Raw genomic sequence first — 20,828 nt, forward strand, 5'->3', positions numbered from 1 at the left:
CATTATGGTAAACAATATTTCTTTCATTTTTTGAAATTTGCATTTTAATGTTATATTTTTTTCTGAATAATAAATGTACGAAAAAAATTTAAAAAAAAACAAATTTACATAATTATAAAAGCATTTTGAATTTCATATTTTTTACAGGGTTACGAATGATGAACTCAGGCGAGATCGAGATCGAGATGTAAATCTGAGTCAAGTATAATTGATAAGATTAAGAAAGGGTCTCTGAGATGGTTTGGTCACGTAGAACGAATGGACGACGAAAGAATGATAAAACAACTATATATGGCGAAAATGAACGGTAACGTGGGACGAGGACGACCAAGGAAGACGTGGCATTAGCAGATAAACCAAAATCTTAAGTCTGGTCATGTCAAAAGCAGACAGACTCGAAGGGCATGTATGACAAGATGTATGAATGTGGAAGAAGCTAAGAATGTATGCCAGGATAGACGTATGTGGCGGTCCATTCTCTCTGCCTACACCTACGGGGAAATGGCGTGATGGTAGTAGTAGTTATGTTTTTTAAGCTTATTTTTTCCTGCCAATTAAAATTTCAACAACTATGTACATTGTACGTATTGTGTAATCATCCTAATAAGTAGATTCTATTGTGGAATACTTTATGGTGTAAGACTTTGAATGAAAAGCGTAAATAGGTAGAATACTGTTGAAAAGTCTGAGAATTAAGGGAGGGCGAATTTTCAGGTCTGATTAAATTTAAGAACGTGTGAATGTGAGAGTGACAATGAAAGAACATTGTATGCAAAAATGGCGCGTTACAACTTTCTCAGATATAAAATGTGTTTATTGTTAGTTGTAAGTTTGTTCGTTGATTCGTTTTATTTCTTTTTTAGCTTTTTATGTTTTTAAGTATCAATCTTGATTTTTTTTCAGGGTAAAAATCTACATTATGTGACAAACAATGTATTGGTTACAAATATTATTATCATTAAAAACATTTGTTTAGTGCTATGATTAAAATGTGATGTATTTTGTGATTTTTTGTTCAAATATATTTATTTACACTATACATGTTTATTTGTTTATATACACGACACGCAGCGCCTTTTACTTTACAAAATACATACTTAACACTTTGTATCCCAGAGCCGTGTAAACACGTGATTGTATTACCACGCGTTGTGTCCCGGTTCCGTGTTTTCGTGAGATTTACCAGCTGTCTAAAAAAGTGCATTTTATTGACATCTAGTGACTTTTATTAGTATTTTTTCGCTTATTATAATCATGTGTTTACACTGCAACTGCTCCGGGATAAAAAGCACAAAAAAGAAATGAGACCCTGTATATGTGCAAACATTGCAATGTGGCTCTCCATAAAGGCCAATGTTGGCAAAACTATCATACAAAAATGATTTATAAAATTGTTTCAAATAAATATGAGAAATGCAATTGATTTAACCCAGTATTTTCATAATTATGACACTTTTAAGAAACCCTTCACAAAGCATGAAATTTCACAAAAATGGGCCGGGCACAGGGTAAATTCTATATGTATTCGGCCGGTGATCAACGTGTTAATATAATACAACGGTAGTCAGATGGCAGAAAGGACTATTTGTATTTTTTTATGTTTTTTAGTATTCATAAGTTTTAATTATTATTTCAGTAAATACACATAGGCAAAAAAATCAGCTCTTTGAACAATGGTAATTTATTATTGAACGGCAATACTATAAAAAATACTTTGGTTTTTGGATTAAAATCTTCAGATTAAGTAGTATTTCAGCTCTCCCGAACATTAAAAAAAATACAGGTGGTCGTTTCTGCCATCTGACTAACGGTAAACACTTTCATATAAAGTGAAATAGAAAAAAAAGTATTATGTTTTTTATAAATACTATAACGCAGCTGTTTAATATAAAAAACATGCTTAGATATAGATTATTATTATTTTTTAAATTAAACAATGTTTGCATATAAAACTTAAAAAAGAAAAGTCATTTTTTTTTTAATTACAAAATATAAGTAAATTAAATACAAACAGCAATATAATTATTTTAATCCCAAAAAAAATTTTAAAATATTGATAAAAAGAACAATCAAAATAATTGAAAAATGAAATATGTAATTTTTTAAAAATATTTTTTTTTAAATCTTGGAATAGAGCACTCATAAACATATTCTTATGTGTGCTCTAATAATAACAATGTTTCAATAACAATGTTTCATTTACAAGTTATTTAATACATATTTCTTAACCTTTTGCTTGAATTTCATTTTTTTCTTTTTAGTAAATGTTTTTTCCCATTTCATTTTTTTTTTTAAACAGCCTTATTTTGAATTTTGTGACTTTGGCTTTTTTCTAAATGGGAGTATGATTTTTTTCCGTTTCTCTTGTATTGTGAATATGTTCATATTGGCTTTGGTAATTTTTTTTCTAAAATTCTATGTTTTTTTAAAATTAATAATATTATATATAACATCATCGTATTGTAACGTATCGTTTGCTTATGTGTCATTACTTTTAATTCATTTAACATCAAATTTACACTTGTTTGTCTGTTTTTTTTCCAAAATGATTCTTAAAGCTTCTTTTTGTAATATGGTACACAAAAGTACTCGTACAGTAAACATAGAAAGCATTTTTAATTTTTTTTATATATTAATAAATTTCATAAAGAGCACATGTTATTGTAAAATTCTAAACATATCTACTTTTACACATCTAGTAAATGTTATCACTGTAACTCTCCAAAAAAGAGACTAACTCTTGTGCTTGGAGAGTAACTTACACTGTTTTAGTTGTTTATTTATAAGAGTTTATATAATTTTAAATGTAAGAGAACATGAGAAAAAAAAACATAGGAAATATAAATACAAAACATAAAACAATAATACATTCATACTAATTAAAATTTTATGTTGTTTTTACACGTGTTCATTAAATTTTAACAAATGTAAATTACCGTTCACCATCTTTGAAATGATAAAATAGAGTTGATTTTTACTAACTATATATTATTTTTACTTTACGAGTGTTTCGTCCCGGTACCTTGAAGTCAATTAGTGCGAATAGTTTAATTTGTATATTATTTAGACAAAATGGCAGAAAAAACACCCCGACAAAATTAGTTTGTTCAAGGAATAGGCCCAATATACGAAGGGTTTGGCAAGCTAGAAATATTGAAATGCCTAAAGTAGGGATCGGTTATATTATGAGTAAATACCAGTTCTAAGAAACCGATTTGTTTCGGCAAAATACCTTTTAGGTATGTTTATCGAATATGTTTTGCAAAAATATAAATCAAATTAAAAAACGAGAAAAGGGTATTAGCACAAAACAAACAATTTTAAAGTTTATGATGGTGAAAGAGTCTTGATATTAAAATAAAAAAGACACATATTATGTGCAATAAATCTTGTCCAGACCGTTATCATAATAATGGACAGAGTATCGAGAAAGTAGACAGCTTTAAATACCATGGAGTTCACATAATTGAGGATGGAAGCATGCACAAAGAGCTCGCAGCCCGCCTAGGAATTGCTGGAGAAACTTTTAACATGATGCGTGTTGTCTGGAACTCTAGTCTATACTCGGTTAAAACAAAATGCCGATTATTCAACACTTGTATAATATCAGTACTCCTATATGGGTGCGAATCTTGGCACCTTACCAAAGCTCAAAACACCAAACTTCTGAATTTTGAGAATAAATGTTTGAGAAGAATATTAGGTATAAGGTGGTTCGATTTTAAAATTAACATTGAAGTCCGAGAACGGACGCAGCAGCCTCCAATAACGAGCGTTTAGAGGAAGCGGTTGTGGACCTGGTTTAGACACGTGCTGCGCATGCCTCAGGAGAACCTAAACCAAAGATGCCCTTTCGTTGCCTTTTTTTGGTATTTTCGACATTTTATAGTCAATAGACTGGCGCATTAACTATAGACTTGATCATCTTATTTTTCTGTTTATCGTAAAAGATTACAAAAACCTTAGAGTGATAATACCCGCGCAAACAGAGTCGCCCATACGGACAAAAACCATTATATGATTATTAACCGCGAAACTTTTTGCAATAAAATAGGCCGTAGGTACTCAGGTCAAGAATTATAAGTGCAAGCCATAACATTTTTAACGATATAAATATTTGCGTTCTTATGATTTATTCATTTTTTTCATTTTAAGGGGCCATTTTCGACGAGCAGTAAATACCTCATTATTAGAAAATTGGAATCAAGTTGGGGTAGAGTGAGATTCGAACCACGGACTTTTGAGCCGTGAGTCCGAGACACTAGCCACGGGACCATAACGATTCAATGATGATGAGTATTTTTTAAAAATTATTTTATTTAATTCAGAAAACATACAGTAATACACAATATGTATTAAAAACAAAGATTTTCAAAAAAAAAAGACAAAAAAAATTCATAAAAAACTGAAGCGAGAAAAGAACGATTCTATCAGTAACAAATGTAAATACCGAATGCGCACTCCGAGCCATCCATGCACACATATATGAACTGATACATATACACACATGCATACGCACATTTACATGCATCTACATATAAAACATACACAAACACATACATTACATGCGGTACATATACATACCACAAACCACTCAAAATTCAAGACTCAGCAACTATCCCAAATAATCAACTCCATGAAGAAATTTTCTGTACAAATGCATCGTGCAGTTAATTGCCATCCATGAGTATGATTGTAGTTTCAATGCAGTGCCCTATGCGCCATTGGTGCGGATAGGGGAATAATAATACACAACATAACATAACATAACATAACATTGAAAGGATTGAAAATTTTCGAAGAAAATTTTTTTAATACCTAGATTATAAAAACAATAAAACGCTTTGCACTAACAGCTAATCTGTTAAACAAAATGGACTTTTTACCCTTGAAAATAGACGCTCGGAAATAGGATTATGCTTTTTAAATAAATTATTAAATAATAAAGTAGACTCTTTTAACCTACTCTCTAAAATTACATTTCTTTTTTTTTACATTTTACATTTACATTTTTTTTTTTGCACCACAACAGGCCAGGAGGCCATTAGGCCTGTAATTATACAGTGGTGAATTACATCACAGAGAACCCAGGCTTGAGGAAAATCACATTTTTAATTTTTGTGTTCTCACCGGGAATCGAACCCGGAACCTTCCGTGCGTGAGTCAAGCGTCTTGACCACTACACCACGGAGGACGCCAATTAATCTTAATGCCCCCTTTCGCGTGACAAGAAATAAATATTTATTCCATCTGCCAGTCTGTAGCACTAACTATGAACAACACTATTTCCTCTATCGTTCTTGCTAAAACTATAATGCCTTTTATTCACATGTTGATATTGAACATGCCTTATAATTTATTTAAAAACAAATTAAGACTCATTATTTCTGGCTGCGATACGCTCCCACTTGCTATTTAATGATGCTCACGCTTACACACACCTGAACACTTACTCTTACACAAATACACACAAACACATCTCTACACTTAGTCTCATACAAATACACACAAACACCCTTTTGTTGTACCACAATTTAATATGTATAATTTTTTTTTGGAAATTTCGCTGGTCTGTCTTTAAAGCGTATTTTTTTTACGTTATTATATCATTGTCGACTGTTTGTTTCTGTAAAATAAACAATTAAATGTTTCTAACATATTTCTAATATTACTTTATTTTCAATAATGTACAAATTTTGTTGGTAAATTTTCAGGATATAAAAATAAGCGGTAATGGAATAATTTTGTATCGTTTGTTTGCTAATATTGAATTGTTTAACTATGTAAACTTATATTTTCGAATTAACTAATCGTTCTAAGAAGTGTTTATATTCGGTGGATTATCAATGATAGCAGTATTCCGAAATTACAAAAGGATTTATGTTATTGTTTGTTGACGAATTAGTTTATATGGGGTTGTGTTACTTTCGATGGAAATATTATTCAACCCTAATTAGCCATTGCAATTAAGTTTTCGGGAATTTCCTACTCCTCACACACATAGGTAATATTAATATTACACACGATACTAACAATGGCACTTTGACGCGGCTTCTAGAGAACGATTAAGGTAATGAGATAAATTTTAGCATTTTTGGCTTATCATAATGGTTTTTATGATATATTTACGCGACCATTACACAGTAATTAAGTAACTATGGGATTTCGTAAATATAATACCTTTTAAATTTGAAATTAGGATGGAAAAAATATGGCACCATTTTTATACTCGGATCGGGTTTTTACATAAAATACGAAACTTTATACACATATTCTGATTTTTTTTTTTTTCAAAACGTTTTTTAAAAAATCAATAACAACAGCCAGATAAACCTCGCCCACATGATAAAGGTTTCAGCGCTTTTACCTCAAAAAATTCAACAGATTGAAGAGTTGAGGAAATGTGGATGTTTAAACATAGGCAGAATGGTGAATGTTACCCAGTTTGTAAAGTGGCAATGACAATGACAGCCTGTTAATACCTAGAATTCCATACTCAGCTTTAGAACGAAAACGACTTAACTCAAAAATCCTTAAAATAAGTTAAGATCATAAAGTGACTTCAATAACATTATCCATCTTTCTGCATTAAAAAAATGAAATATTCGGGTGGGAATAGGACAAAATCGTTACATTAGTCTCTTTGTTACTAAAAAAATTTAGGTTCCGTGTCAGAACGGGAGCGACGCTATTAGTGTTGTGTTTATATTGCTGTGTGAAGGACGCAACGTAGACAAACATATAGTGACCGAAAGATCGAGTCAATTTTCTTCCGATACAAATGGCAACATTATTTTATTTGTTTAAATATTAAAACGACCAATTTAACTTTATGATTGTTTCGTTCCGACTTACTGATAATCTTAGTAACTTTTTTAAGTTTTTGTCACTTCGTAAAAAGATAGAAACATGTGTTTGGTGACCTGATCTGACCTAATAAACATTATATCATTATCTTATTTATCAAAGTGCATTTGTTTGGTTTTTTTTTAAACTTAATAATGACTCATTAAATAAATATCTTGTTCACTCACAACTCACAACAATTTATTTTAATTAAGCTTTTTCTTAATTATTCATAGCTGAATGCCTTCGGTATAATTTTTAATTCAAAATTTGGTGCTTATTTTGAAAAATATGAAACAATCGGCGAAAGAACGACGGTGTCACAATTTACATTCTTATTTTACAGTTTCCCAAAAAAGTTGATTTTTTTAGTTGAGTCGTTTGCGTCTTAAAGGTGCGATATATTCCGTTCTACAAAATGTTCTTCATCTCTGTTGTAATATAATTATATGTATTGTACCTATATTAGTGTTTACATCGAGGCACTAAAAATCACAAATTATTATCTAAGTACTAATAAATTACATCATTAAAAACCTTAAATTAACATTGTTTATCGACACTTTCTTTCCGATTCACCATTTATCAAATTATTTTTTGATTGGCAATTAGTTAGGTACGAAAAGATCGTTATAACATGCTAATTAAGGCCTCTCGCCGTGTTTGCTTTAAAAAAACCGAATTTCTATGGCTAGGCTTCGGTGAGAACTCGCTGACGAATATCATCATATTTGATTTATTATTTTTTGTTTGCAGTTACTAATTGAAAAGTGTTGGTTTTGCAATAAACAAAAAATATCATTTTTTACTCACTTATCAGAAACGAGTAATGGTAAAATACCGATATAAAAATACATTTTTACGTCTACAGAATTTTAACCTTTTTCTTGGTAATGTATTCTATAAGAACACACATGATCTCCTTTTTCCTTATGAATTAATAATTAGTACTCAATTAACACTGCTTTATCACATTTTTCACTTTTTACTGCATTATCAAATTCATAATTGAATGTAATCAAATCGAAAAAAAATGCTATTGAATCGGGTTATGGTCCTGTGGCTAGTGTTGTGAACTCACGGATCAGAGGTCCGAGGTTCAAGCCTCACTCTACCCCAACTTGATTTACTTTTTCTAATAGTGAGTTATTTACAACTTGTTGAAAATGGCCACCAAAATTGAAATATTTGAATTGACTGTAAAAACGCTAATATTTCTTTAATCCTTGAAAAAAAAACTTTTAGTAAAACTAAGCAAAAACAGTTGTTTGGGATTCTAGAGCTTTTTCAACCATCTACTTTCAACATACTACCTCCCTCAATGAACGAAACAAAAATGATTATTTATCTGCAAAATTTCATGATAAATTTTAATGGCAAAATCGACTAAGTTTTTTAATTATTTTATTATTTAAAAGTAATAATGTTTTGATTTGCGTTTATACTTTACATTAAAGTTGAACGCACCGTCCATATAATGTAAAATTACCAACCACCTACTTGAAAAATCTGATCTTTGAGAAGCAATAGAACTCTAGAAAAACACTAAAATTGGCTCCCCTTAACATTATTGATTTTGTCACTTGGTCAATTTCTCTTGTATGCCCACGATATATTTTTTTTTTTTTTTTTTTTTTTTTTTTATTTTCTTTTATTCAGGAAACATACAGTACAGTTACAAAGTTTAATATTTTACACAATTGAACTTAATTCTAATGGACCAGTGAAGTTTCCATATTAAAAAGCAATTAAATCTAATGTTAATTATGAAAGTATAAAAAAGAGAAGGAAAAAGAAAACATAAATGAAAGTTGTTTAAAAATTTTAATTTAATAATGGAGTCCTGGTGCTGACCCTTATTTATGAGAGTGAAGTTGGAAATTGTAAAAACACTGATGAAAGTTGGCTGAATGCTGTCGAAATGCGATCTCTCAGGCGCATTTGTGGTAAAAAGATGTATGATAGATGCGGTGCACAAATGTTGAGATCCGCGCATAATGTAAAGCTAAAGTAAACATAATCGACAAAATAAAGTAGACGAAAATAGTCATTTTCGACACCCCCTCTGTTCGCGTTCAATAGAAGGAATAATGCTACCAAAGCTGCTCGCGATATTTGCGCAGTGTATGGTAAAGATGTTATGAATGAAATGACCGCTCGTCAAAGGTTTTTGCGTTTCAAAGACGACAAGACGATTTAAGATGGCGCTATACAGTCATGTAACTACAATTTATCTGCTCAGCAATTCTACAGTGGTTTGAAGGGGATCTTTTTTTTATTTCATTATCATATTTCATACATAAAATTATACATTTATACAGAGTTGCGTTGACTATCTAACTGTTATTTACCCCGTTCTAAGCTATTCAAAAAAATATTTAAAAAAAACTGTAATCAAACATAAAAACAATAAATAAAAGTAAAAAAAATGTGAAAAACATAGTAAAATATATGGCAAGAAAATGTGGTAAAAACATAGTAAAAAATATATTTTTTTAAAAATGTAGTAGTTACGAAGTAAAAATAAAATCATAGTAAACATATAAAAAACCAAATAAAATCCGTAGTAAAAACAAAATACATAGTTAAAGACATAAATATATATAAATATATGTGCATAGATTTTTTTTTTTTTTTTTAACCTAGGAAGACACGAAGTAAAAAGAAAAAAACTAAGGAAAGTATGTAATAAAAAATTGTACAGGTATCGTAAAACAAACGTATTAAAAAAAACAGTAAAAACATAGTAAAACTTAATATATTAATGGAAATCTTCGTGAATAATATGATTTAAGCGGTCCTCATCGAAGTCCACTGGTCGTCCGGAACGCTTTATGTGTTTCAGGTTGAAATTACCGCCATTGGAACGAAGAAACCATCGACGAGCTGCCCTTTTATTCATATCATCTTCACCGTACACTGCGCAAATATTGCAAGCAGCTTTACCTCGATTGAACGCGAGCAATAGGAGGTGTCGAACAAATGCTCAGCTTCGTCTACATGACAGTTCATTTTGAAGACTTGTAATCAAATGAAATAATTTATGTTACGTAAGAGCAAACAAAATATCTTGTAGAACAGAAAATTTCCTTTGAGTAACGTATAATCTTAACCGTTTAGTTTTACTTTTGGTGCTCATTTTTAAATTCGGTAAAAAAACGGACACAACTTATGTTAACACCCAATTCATGGACCGATGGTAGTCCCGCGTTTAATATCCTCTGCCTATATAATTTATCGACCTCGTGGTGTAGTGATCAGAGCGTTTGCCTAGCATGCAAGAAATCTCGGTTTGAATTCCCGACATGGTTGACTTGAAATTTTTATTTAAAAAATGTGTTTTTACACTAGAATATTTTATAGTCCCTGGTCTGGTACCTGAAACGTAAGACTGATCATCTTACCGTCGTGCAACAAAAAAAATATATATCAAGATACACTGCTATTGGTGTACCAATGCAGTGCCCTATGCACCATTTTGTGCGAAAAGGGAAAGATGATGATGATATAGTTACTGCATACATTTAATTAACTGAGAGGCTGGTTACTAATTCTAATTGTTTATCTAGTAAATCAAAATACCTAAATAATATAAAAATATCTAAATTTTACTATGTTTGTTGTTGTTTAGTCACGTCGAAGGACAAACACATTATAATATCTCAGAAAGACCAAAGTGGGGTTGGTTGATAATTCCTTAATAAATAACAGTTTAGTAATATCAGTTTTTCAAGAACTGTAGGTAGATTCTCATCACTTGGAACATGGTAATCTTTTGTCAATACCTTATGTTTGTCAAAGGATCATTTAAGTCATGGAATTCGCCTTTTTATGATAATTTTTCCCTTCTGCCCTATCATATTATTATAATATAATGTAAACCCTTTGAAAATATGTAGTTGAATACATATCTCGACAATTGAACCCTCGTAGATAGCACAATATTAATAATTTACTTTAATATTGCCCAAACATATGAAATTATGTATGATCGTTGCTGAATATAAAAATATCACATACTTCCAATATTTGCATCGTAAAAAATGATCTGCTCTCTTTAAGATTCTTTGCTTGAATGATCAATATCAAATTTAAATTACGTAAAGTCATGATAAAATATAAAATCATATCCCAAATAGATACTATGTTTTTTGTGAAGTATTGAAAATTACTAAGAATAAAAGCAAAATGTGCTCTGGTAAAAAACGTAAATAAAAATGAGTGTTAAAGTGTCACTGAAACCTACAAACACATTGTTTACCTGTTAGATGATCAAATAATATGATTTTGTGAACATGGTGGAAAGGAGCAATCAGCCAACAACTTCGCTGCTCAAATGTTGCCTCCTTTCTTTCTTCATCATCTCCTACTTTAAACCGTCGACCCAACAGAATGCAGAGCGTCTCGAGAGAACATCGGCTCTCTACAGGGGAGACTTCATCATCGGGGCTCTCTATTCCATCCATCACCAGCCGAGGCAGAAGAAGTCTGGAACTCCTCACTTCCTGGAGTGTGGGGAGATCAGAGAGGCCTACGGGATTCAGCGGACGGAAGTAACGTTCCAAATCCTTGATAGAATCAACAGTGACCCGAATCTCCTTCCTAATATAACCCTGGGTGCGGAAATCAGGGATTCGTGTTGGTATGCTCCTGTCGCTCTTCAGCAGACCTTGGAGCTGATAAGAGACTCCATCACTCCGCCGAAAGAGCAGACGATTACTTGCCCCGGAGAAGGAATGTTAAAGGTAGGTACAATTTCAGAGTATTTAGAATTTTTCATTAACTTATTCAATTAAAGGTATTTACATCATTAAATACTTTTACATAAAACACGCACAAAATAATACTTAGTCATACATTTATTATGTATTATTAATCCAAATAATATTGAATAAAAAAAAAGTTTAAGTAAAGAAATTATTGAAATAACATTTCAAATAATATATTTATTTTATGGTTTCTCTATATTCGTATCCATTTTATTATGCTTATGTTGGTACTCGATATTACACCGAAAAATTAGTTTTTTTTTAGTTTGACAGCCTACCTCTGGCTGGTTTGTGGAACGAATTCTATTGGTCCTATTAAATTTTATTTAAGACAAGTTTTTAATGTAATTAATTAAAATTAAACTAATTTCATAGAATAAACATACATTTTACGATAATACCACACGTTGCATGAACATTTAGATTCGTTATAAGTTTAAGACTCATTGTTCATTAAATAATTTAATAAAATATTTTATTAAGTATAAAAGTTAAATAAAGTTAAAAGATACCAAAATTTATTAAATTCACAGGAATTCATAAATATTTTTTTTTTAAATACGTTCAACGATTTGTAAAAAAAAAAGCTTTGAATTTTAGGCTATACATTTATGAATGTTCCCTTACATATTTATAGGTAAACACGGCAACTTGTCAGATTTTTTCAATACAGTTTATGAATCATTGTATTTTTAGGAAAACACGATAAGTTTTTCCTGTAGAGTAACAAATTAATTTGTTTAGTTAATAAAACAATCTAAAATAACAAAATTAATTACTAAAATTACAATTGAATAGTGCTCACAATATTTAACAAAATATATGAGCATAATAGAAATGAAACTCCGTATAATAATAAATCATATATCATTTTTGAGAATAGCACTATAGGTTTTTGCCAGTGAAAATTGAATTCTTATATCTTTGGTTTTTAGCTATCGGAATACGTTCTTTATTAGTAAAAAAACAATTAAAACATGAATTTTATAATGATTGCGTATATATAAAATAAATTAGGGTAAATCTTAATTAAATAAATGATGACGATATTCAGTGCAACGGGAAATTCAATATAAAATATTTTTTCTTACGCGCGCCAAAAATTAGAGCCTTTAATTGTACTGCAAAATTTCTCAAAATATGTATGAAAAAAATAATGAAAATGATTTTAATAAAATTTCATTGCGTTAAACGACGTCACTAGTTCTCCGAAATCAACCAATCACCAATGAACAATGAGTTTTGTGATATATTTCCGGTTACTTAGAAGCCAACCCACCAATCAGGACAACCCACCGTAGATAACTCATCCCCTCTCCCCTCTCCTCTCTTCATATTAAGAGTTAATTTTTCACTTATATATTTATATTTTGTTAATCTTTGTTTTTAATTTTTGTATAAAATTATAAGATTCAATATGTCCATGTATTTATAATTTTCTCAAACTGTACGGTTTAGGTAGATAGGAAGAAATTGCCTTAAGGCAATATGCCCGCCCTTATATGTATATATATTGTATATGTATATAAAGTGTCAAATAAATCAAAATAATAGATAACTTGTGACGTCACAGGCGGAGTAATTTCAAAATCACAAAATTGAAAAAATCGTAGTGCTGATAATACGATACATATAAAATATTTTTTTCAAATATGGCTTAGTTTGATAGACTGTAAACAAATAAAAAAAACCACTTAACTTCTTGATTTTTTTAAAAAATTCAAAATGACCTGACCACGAGACTACTTTACGACAAAATGTAAGAAAGGGGATAATATCATCAATGTGAAACATTTCAGAAAGTCTTTAATCCAATAGATTTTGACATCCCAGAGTCAGTCAGCCTTTTACGGGGACATTATTAAATTTCCTATCACTCTCATATTATCCTCTAAAGGTAACACATACACCGTAATTCTATGGTGGGGGATAGAGTACATAACGTACTGACAGCGGTCAAATACAAACTAAATAAATACCAACAAATCAGAGAAAAGTCTTTGACTTAAATGTATCAAGTAGAAATAAGGCCTCTAGAAACTGTTTATTTTGTAAATTAAACAACCCCTTTGACAAGTTACTTACTAACGGTGCGTTCAAATGAATAACGATGTCAAAAAACATTGCTTCTCTTTTAATTCACATCCCAGATTTTCATGATATTTGAGGCTATGTAGGTGCTTTTAAATGCTTAAGTTATTAGTCGAATGTCTATGCCAAAATGACTTCGTTTTTAAATTCAGTAGATGTTCTTATTACATTGCTAACGGAATTAGTAATTTTATAATGCTTTCGACAGGTAGTTCACGTGTTTTTTTTCACGTCAGCATCAGCTGAAAAATGTTACGGTTTTTGAAATATAAACACAATTTATAAAAAAATCAACAATATAATTACATATTTCAACAGTGACAATGAACTAGGCATTTAAATAATCCAGTCCTTCTTTACAAGAGTTTGGACAAATTCAAAATATTTTCAATGCGATATTTGTTGCATTGTTTCCACAAACAATATTTTGACAACTTTGAGTGAAGACTACCCTTCATAAAAACACGTTAATACTAATATAATTTCAATCATTTTATTTATTTTTTCAAATTGTATTTATTTTATAGGCCCAAAAGTATCGAATTATATTATGCTTTATTGATATCCATAAATAAACATAAAATTTTACATAAAAGTAGGTAGAAATGCCAAACATGTGTCTATTGAAATAAAATAAGCAATTTGTTTGCAATTCTGCAGTATCTGAAAGCTTCTTAAATTTAAAAATATAAAATATCAAGCTTTGTTTTTGCTCTTCTGTAAACCTAGCAAAAAAAAGATTTGATAGCTGCCGTCGCGCCGATATGATGTTATTTACTAATAATCCAATGAGAAATCATAATACAACAGTGTATAAAATATTTGGCAATTTTTGTTGGCCTTTGACTCATCAAAATTAGCTAATTGCATAGAGCTAAGTTATACCACAAAAATGAAATAAAAAGCTTTACGTAATATCAAAGTCCAAAAAAGTCATAAAACATTTCGTTGTTAAGATGATTATTTTTTGGTCGATGCTGTGTTATAATATAATTTTCAAAGGTAAACTTTAGCATAGTCCCATCATTTCTACTTTGTATTTCTAAGTAAAAACTAAATTTCACCCAAAAAGCATTCAACAGTATTCCTTGACATATAACCAGCTTTACCCAATGCAGAGTATGAGATTTAGAGCAGTTAACAAGATGGCTTTCCTTCGCTGACAAGTACTGATAGCTTTACTGAGTTATGCCCATGTAAACAAGATTCTTATAAAATAAAAAAAATGAATGGTATAATTATATGTGTCCAGGTGGATGAGGAATAAAGTTATGTCTGTGAAATGAAACTAGAACCCTGGACGAGTGTTTTCGACTCGATAGCTGCTCTCAGGTAAAAATCCTGAGTCAGGTACTGGGTTCGATTCCTGGGAAAGTTGACATGAAATATTGATTTAAAAGACGCTGAGATACTTCAAGTTCCTTGACCTGAACCGTAAGGCTGATCACTTTACCTTTATAATACGGAATATATAATCTGTATACACTGCATTTGATTTAAGAATTTAGTTCCCTATTCACAATCGTGTATGGATAGAGGTTTTATGATGCTGAAAGTTTAAAACACCAGCTCTCTTGAGGAGGTGTATAACTTATATTTAATATTTATGTAAAAATATATTTTTTTTACATAAATATTTTATTTGGTTATATGATAAACAAAGTCTACATAGTCTAGTCAATAGTCATTTTCATTTAAATATAAGTTACAAATTAAAAATACTTGGTGCAATTCCATTTTATTTTTCATATTGATTTGACCAATTAGCGCTTTCGCTGATGCCATCTTCAGGCTGGTAAATATTGTACAGTAACTTATTTATATTATTTTTATTTATTATTTAAGGAAAAACAACAGTTGTTATATAAGAATACAAAATATAAAAAATAGTACACACATCTAGTTAAAGTTTTTCACAAATATAATGAGAGAACATTAACATGTATGTGAAGAGAAAAATAATATATTATATGAAAAAAAAAAAGAGCTCGTAAGAAGGTTAAGGGATGAGGAAATAGAGTGGAGGAGTAGAGGAGTAGAGGAGTAGAGGAGAGGGATTTTCATAATAAAGTTGACCAATTCAAAATTTTGATATTATAATAAAATAAACCTAAACTAAACACACTGACAAATGTTTCATTTTACATTTCCAAAAAGTTTTTTTTGAAGTCACAAAATGTTGTATTAAAAATATCTAAATGGGGGCAAAGTAAATTAAATTTGGAGCAGCTACGATAAATAAACGAGTTTTTGAACATATTTTTTTTTGGGCAATGAATTATAAAAAATTAACTTGTCGTGTTGACTTTAGGGGTCACTTGATTGAAATACGCTAATATTGATTTAAATATATGTTTGTTATCATATAATTACTATGGAATTCCATCAAGAATTGCCGATAAATAGTTGAAATCGAATAATATTTAATAATTAATTATTCATATTAAATATTTTTTTATAAATAAATTGTAACAACAATATTTTGAGTTTGTCCAAATTTTTGTAAACAAGGACTGGATTCAACTCTCTGTGGAGCTGCCTACATTAACACATTACAACAGAGATGAAGAATATTTAAGAGAAGGTGATATAGAAGTCTAGGCATCTACAGGGCTTATGACCTGTCAATGACTGGTTTAAGTGGCCACTTTACACACTGTGTAACATTCACCATTCTGCCTATATTTAAACATCTATATTTCTTCAATTCTTCCATCTGTTGATGTTTGTGAAGTTAAAGAGCTGAAACCTTTATTTATGCTGGTGAGATTCATCTAATTGAATTATTTCACCTACATACTAGGCAACGCCTGAAAATGTTATTTTTTCAATTTCTATACTTGAAGAATTGAAGAAATATAGATGTTTAAATATAGGCAGAATGGTGAATGTTACACAGTGTGTAAAGTGGCCACTTAAACCAGCCATTGACAAGTCATAAGCCCTGTAGATGCCTAGACTTCTCTATTACCTTCTCTTAAATGTTCTTCATCTCTGTTGTAATGTGTTAATAAATTGTAAGTTCAAAAAACTTAAATTGATAAAGTTACCTCAATAAAATAAGAAATAAATAGGATAAAACATCACTTATTTGTGAGTATTTGTGTCTTCTTTCCCAAAGCCCAATGAACGTATTCTCTGACCGTTTTCTTTATGAAATACATACTATTAAGTTTTTAAAAATTATTTTGCTTACTAAATTTATTGAGAAATAATCCGAAAAAGACGATCATGCCTATTTTAAATATTACCCGTATTAAAAATAATGAGAAAATGGATGATTAATGTGTTTTGATACAAATAATACTGGAATTGTAAGTACTATCGATCACTTTGCCTAGCGTATACATAAATTGGTAATGATTTGTTTGAGGTAATCATTTATTTCATGTAATCGTAGAGGCTCGTCAATTGTCATTGTCCATAAAGGTATGCTACAATTTTCACTCGTTCATTGAATACGATCAATCTTCATAATAAGTCATTTATAAGGAATGAGTTTCATTAGCTTTACATAAATCATCATTCTCTTTTCGCACATAATGGTGCATAGGGCACTGAATTGGTGAACCAATCGCAGCGTATCTTGATCATTTATGTTACATAAATACGATTACTAATAAACAAACCTTGGTTACTTGTCTTGTTTGTACATATTTATTTATAATAAATAAATGTATTTCGACTTGTAAAGCAACTTAAATTTTGTACATTTCATGGGTCAGAAAATGGTACAAAATCATGTGCAGTTTATTGTACAATAACTATTGAGCTATTTAATTTGCTGCTATACACGGGACAGTTTCTAAGATTGATTGCCCGTAAGCATACGCAGTGCGTAGATGTTTTTGATGCCATGACAGATAACGGGCAGTTTTACAGTTGACAAAACGCGCCATCTTTAAGACTAACAATATACTTTTCTGCGATAAACAATCAACACCGTGTTTCTTAAATATTATTTAAGGTAAACCTTATTGAAAAACAACATTTCGAGGGAATAAAGACAAATGGGAAAAAGCGCACTGAAACAAATAAAACGGAAGAAAAATCAAGTGACACGAGCAACAACACGTACGCGTTGACAATTTAAATTGACAGTTAACCGTATCATAGGCGTGAGATGCGCACGGAGCTCTTAGTTCTGTGTATATTTTGACGTATTCCAATTTGTCTGAACTCGAACACAGATTTCACCCAATGTGTGTATTACTCGACACAATATTCTTTGGGTCAAATCTTGAAAACATATTTGACCATTTTCTGACCCATGCAATACCAACGTATTCCAATTTGTCTGAATTCGACCACAGATTTCACTCAATGTGTGTATTACTCGACACAATATTCATTGGGTCAAATCTTGAAAAATATCTTTTTTCATTTTCTGACCCATGCAATACCAACTTAAGAATTTTCAGTGCTCAATAATACCAACCGAGATACGATTCAGATTTCTTGTAAAAAACGTTCCCTTTTCATTTGCTGCTTATGGTTGGAATAAAGTAAAATAAGCCAAGAATTTTATTTCAGACATGTGGTCGTATTGTTCGTTCAATACAGTCAGAATTCAAGAAACATTATGTTTATTTCCGCTGAGTTCAACCTGCGCACCTACATTTACGACCCCGAATTCAAATATTCAAGCGACATCCGCTGTCTTAAGTAGAATAAATGCAACCCCCGCCATTTATTTTAACTCTTGAGCATAAAATAGTGTTCAGCGAAAAGCTATCGTAAAACTTATTTGGTGTTTTCAGGACGATAGGGGGTGTCTGGAAATTTGGTGAACAAGTACCGAACATTGTTTTTCTGTCGTTCTCTCGCAAATGCCTCCCCAATATTGGAAGAGCACGTCGGACTAAAAATCAAGAAAATCGACGTTTGTCTGTCCCATTTTCCGCACTCCAAAACTGAACCAAATAGTTTTTTTTTCAAACAAAAAGTATTAGAATGAAATTCTCTGTGTTGCCACCTTTTCCTTTTTGATTTAATTTCAAAATGATTTATTATATATATATACTGTACGTTAGAAGACAGAAGATAAAACTGGGCCCTTTTTAGGTTTTTGGGTGGTCTTAGCTCCCGTAAGAAACAGTTAACTAAAAAAGAAAATCAATAAAGACACGACAATGGTAAAAATTTATAGGATGTAAAAAAAACACTGTTCAAGAGCCATAATTCATGGAGAAAATAAGATAATATATTTGTATGAAAAAAAGGCATACCGCCTCTCCCTGTAACCTTTTGTATTATTACCTTTCATTCACATCTCGTTGCATTGGTGAAACAAGGTTCTCTGCAGATTCATATTTTTTTTATACATGAAAGTTTAAAATTAAGATATTATTTTATCTAGTATTTTTTTATTAATATTATCTTAATAAACTTAATGATATTAAGGATTGATTTCGTTCTTCTTTGAAATTTTGATGCAGATAGAACTGATATTTAAATCTTAATACAAAGTTCAAGATAAAAAAAACAAATTTTGTTAGACCTTGTTTCCTAAAGAAATGTAGGTACACAAGAAAACTAATAGTGTATCATATATTTATTTCCATAGACCAATATCTCAACCGAGATGAAGTAATTATTGGGGAATGAGTTAAATTGATAAAGGTTATGACATGTCATTATTTATTTATTAAATATATCGTGAGAATACCATTATGTGGTTCAATTAATAACGTACTCCGTATTGAAAAAACCCGTCCAGTGAAACACATTTTACAAGTTTATTTTGCTTGATTTACCTTTTACAAAAACAAAAGTTTTAGAATAGATTTTTACATATCCAATAAATGAATAATTTTATGAGTCCACTACTTCAAAATTATTCATCATTAGTTTTTTTATATTGGAGTTGCATTTTTTTACCTTGCTTATAATGTAAAAGGTTTATATTTACTTTACAGGGATAGTTATTCATTTGTTTACTACGAAAAATAATATTCTTTTCAATTAACTTGAACAAAAAACTTTATTTCGTTGACACAATATGTTAATAATATGTAATAATAAAAATATGTAAAGGTGGGATGTTTCGGTTGTGGCTTGTTTTAGGAGCTTCTCCCCATTTGCTCTAGTGACGAGGAAACCACAGAAAACTCGTCAGGAGAAGGCGGTCATTTGATTTATTTGATAAATGGAAGTATTGATTAAAAAAATTTTATTTATTTGATATAAGGAAGACTTCAAGAACTCAGCAATAGTTTTTTTAAAATTTTTTTTTATTTTTTTATTTTTTATTTATTTATTTATTTATTCACACTCTTTATCAAAATACAATTCCATATTCACTTTGTCCAGCTAACAAGGGTACATACCCCGTTCCAAGCTAGGCAATTACATTTTAATATATTATAATACTTAACAAATTAATATAGAGCACAGACAAACAAAATATAAACTTATTCGGATACACATTTTGATTCATATACATACAGACATACACATATATACACACATGTATATATAAATATACACATATATACACATGTACATACACACACACGTACATACACCCATGCGCATACACATACATACATTCATAAAAACATAGACAATTTATTTATGCGAAACTTCATGGTTGTCATCTATAAATATATATTTTTTAAATTATTCTTTATTTTTTATATTTTATTTTTGACATCCAGTAAGGTTCTCCAACCCGTGGCATGCATCAACTTTTCTGACTCCCTACGACCAATGTCATGAAAGAGCGAGGTCAACACCTTCCGTAACTTGACAACACTCCCACGTTATTCCTACGTTTCGGATATTTTAAGATATTGTTCTTATAGATCAAGCCTATTGAACTTTTTCAAATACGGTGAATGGTAATTAAACCTTTAGTATAATTGTTATATGACGCAGTGCTTTATAATTTTCTTGTCATATTTATTATTTAAAGTATTTTATTATTTTATTTGATTTTTTTATTTTTTAAAATTGTTTTATACGTCTACTGCGTTGTGTAATTTTTAGGTTTAATTTTTGTTTCTAAATTTTTAGTATGAAGTAATGTACGTTTTTTTTTTTAATAATAACCATACCAAATACATTTATATTATGATTTTGGTAAAAGGAAATTTAGCTGTTTATGTTAATAAAATAAAG

General features: G+C 30.1%; 1 protein-coding gene across 1 annotated transcript in view; it reads left to right on the forward strand.

Moving 5' to 3' along the window:
* Nucleotides 1-11,141: 11,141 nt before the first annotated feature.
* The window catches only part of LOC148280485 (metabotropic glutamate receptor 5-like), a 113,176-nt gene continuing 103,489 nt past the window's right edge, over nt 11,142-20,828 (forward strand). The window contains exon 1 of the mRNA XM_088228321.1: nt 11,142-11,591. Within this exon, the coding sequence (XP_088084447.1) occupies nt 11,142-11,591 (450 nt within the window). The remainder of the gene's footprint in view (nt 11,592-20,828) is intronic.

Source organism: Micrasema longulum, unplaced genomic scaffold, assembly GCF_059751315.1.
Source record: "Micrasema longulum isolate JH-2025_06_02 unplaced genomic scaffold, ASM5975131v1 h1tg000576l, whole genome shotgun sequence".
Taxonomy (NCBI): domain Eukaryota; kingdom Metazoa; phylum Arthropoda; class Insecta; order Trichoptera; family Brachycentridae; genus Micrasema; species Micrasema longulum.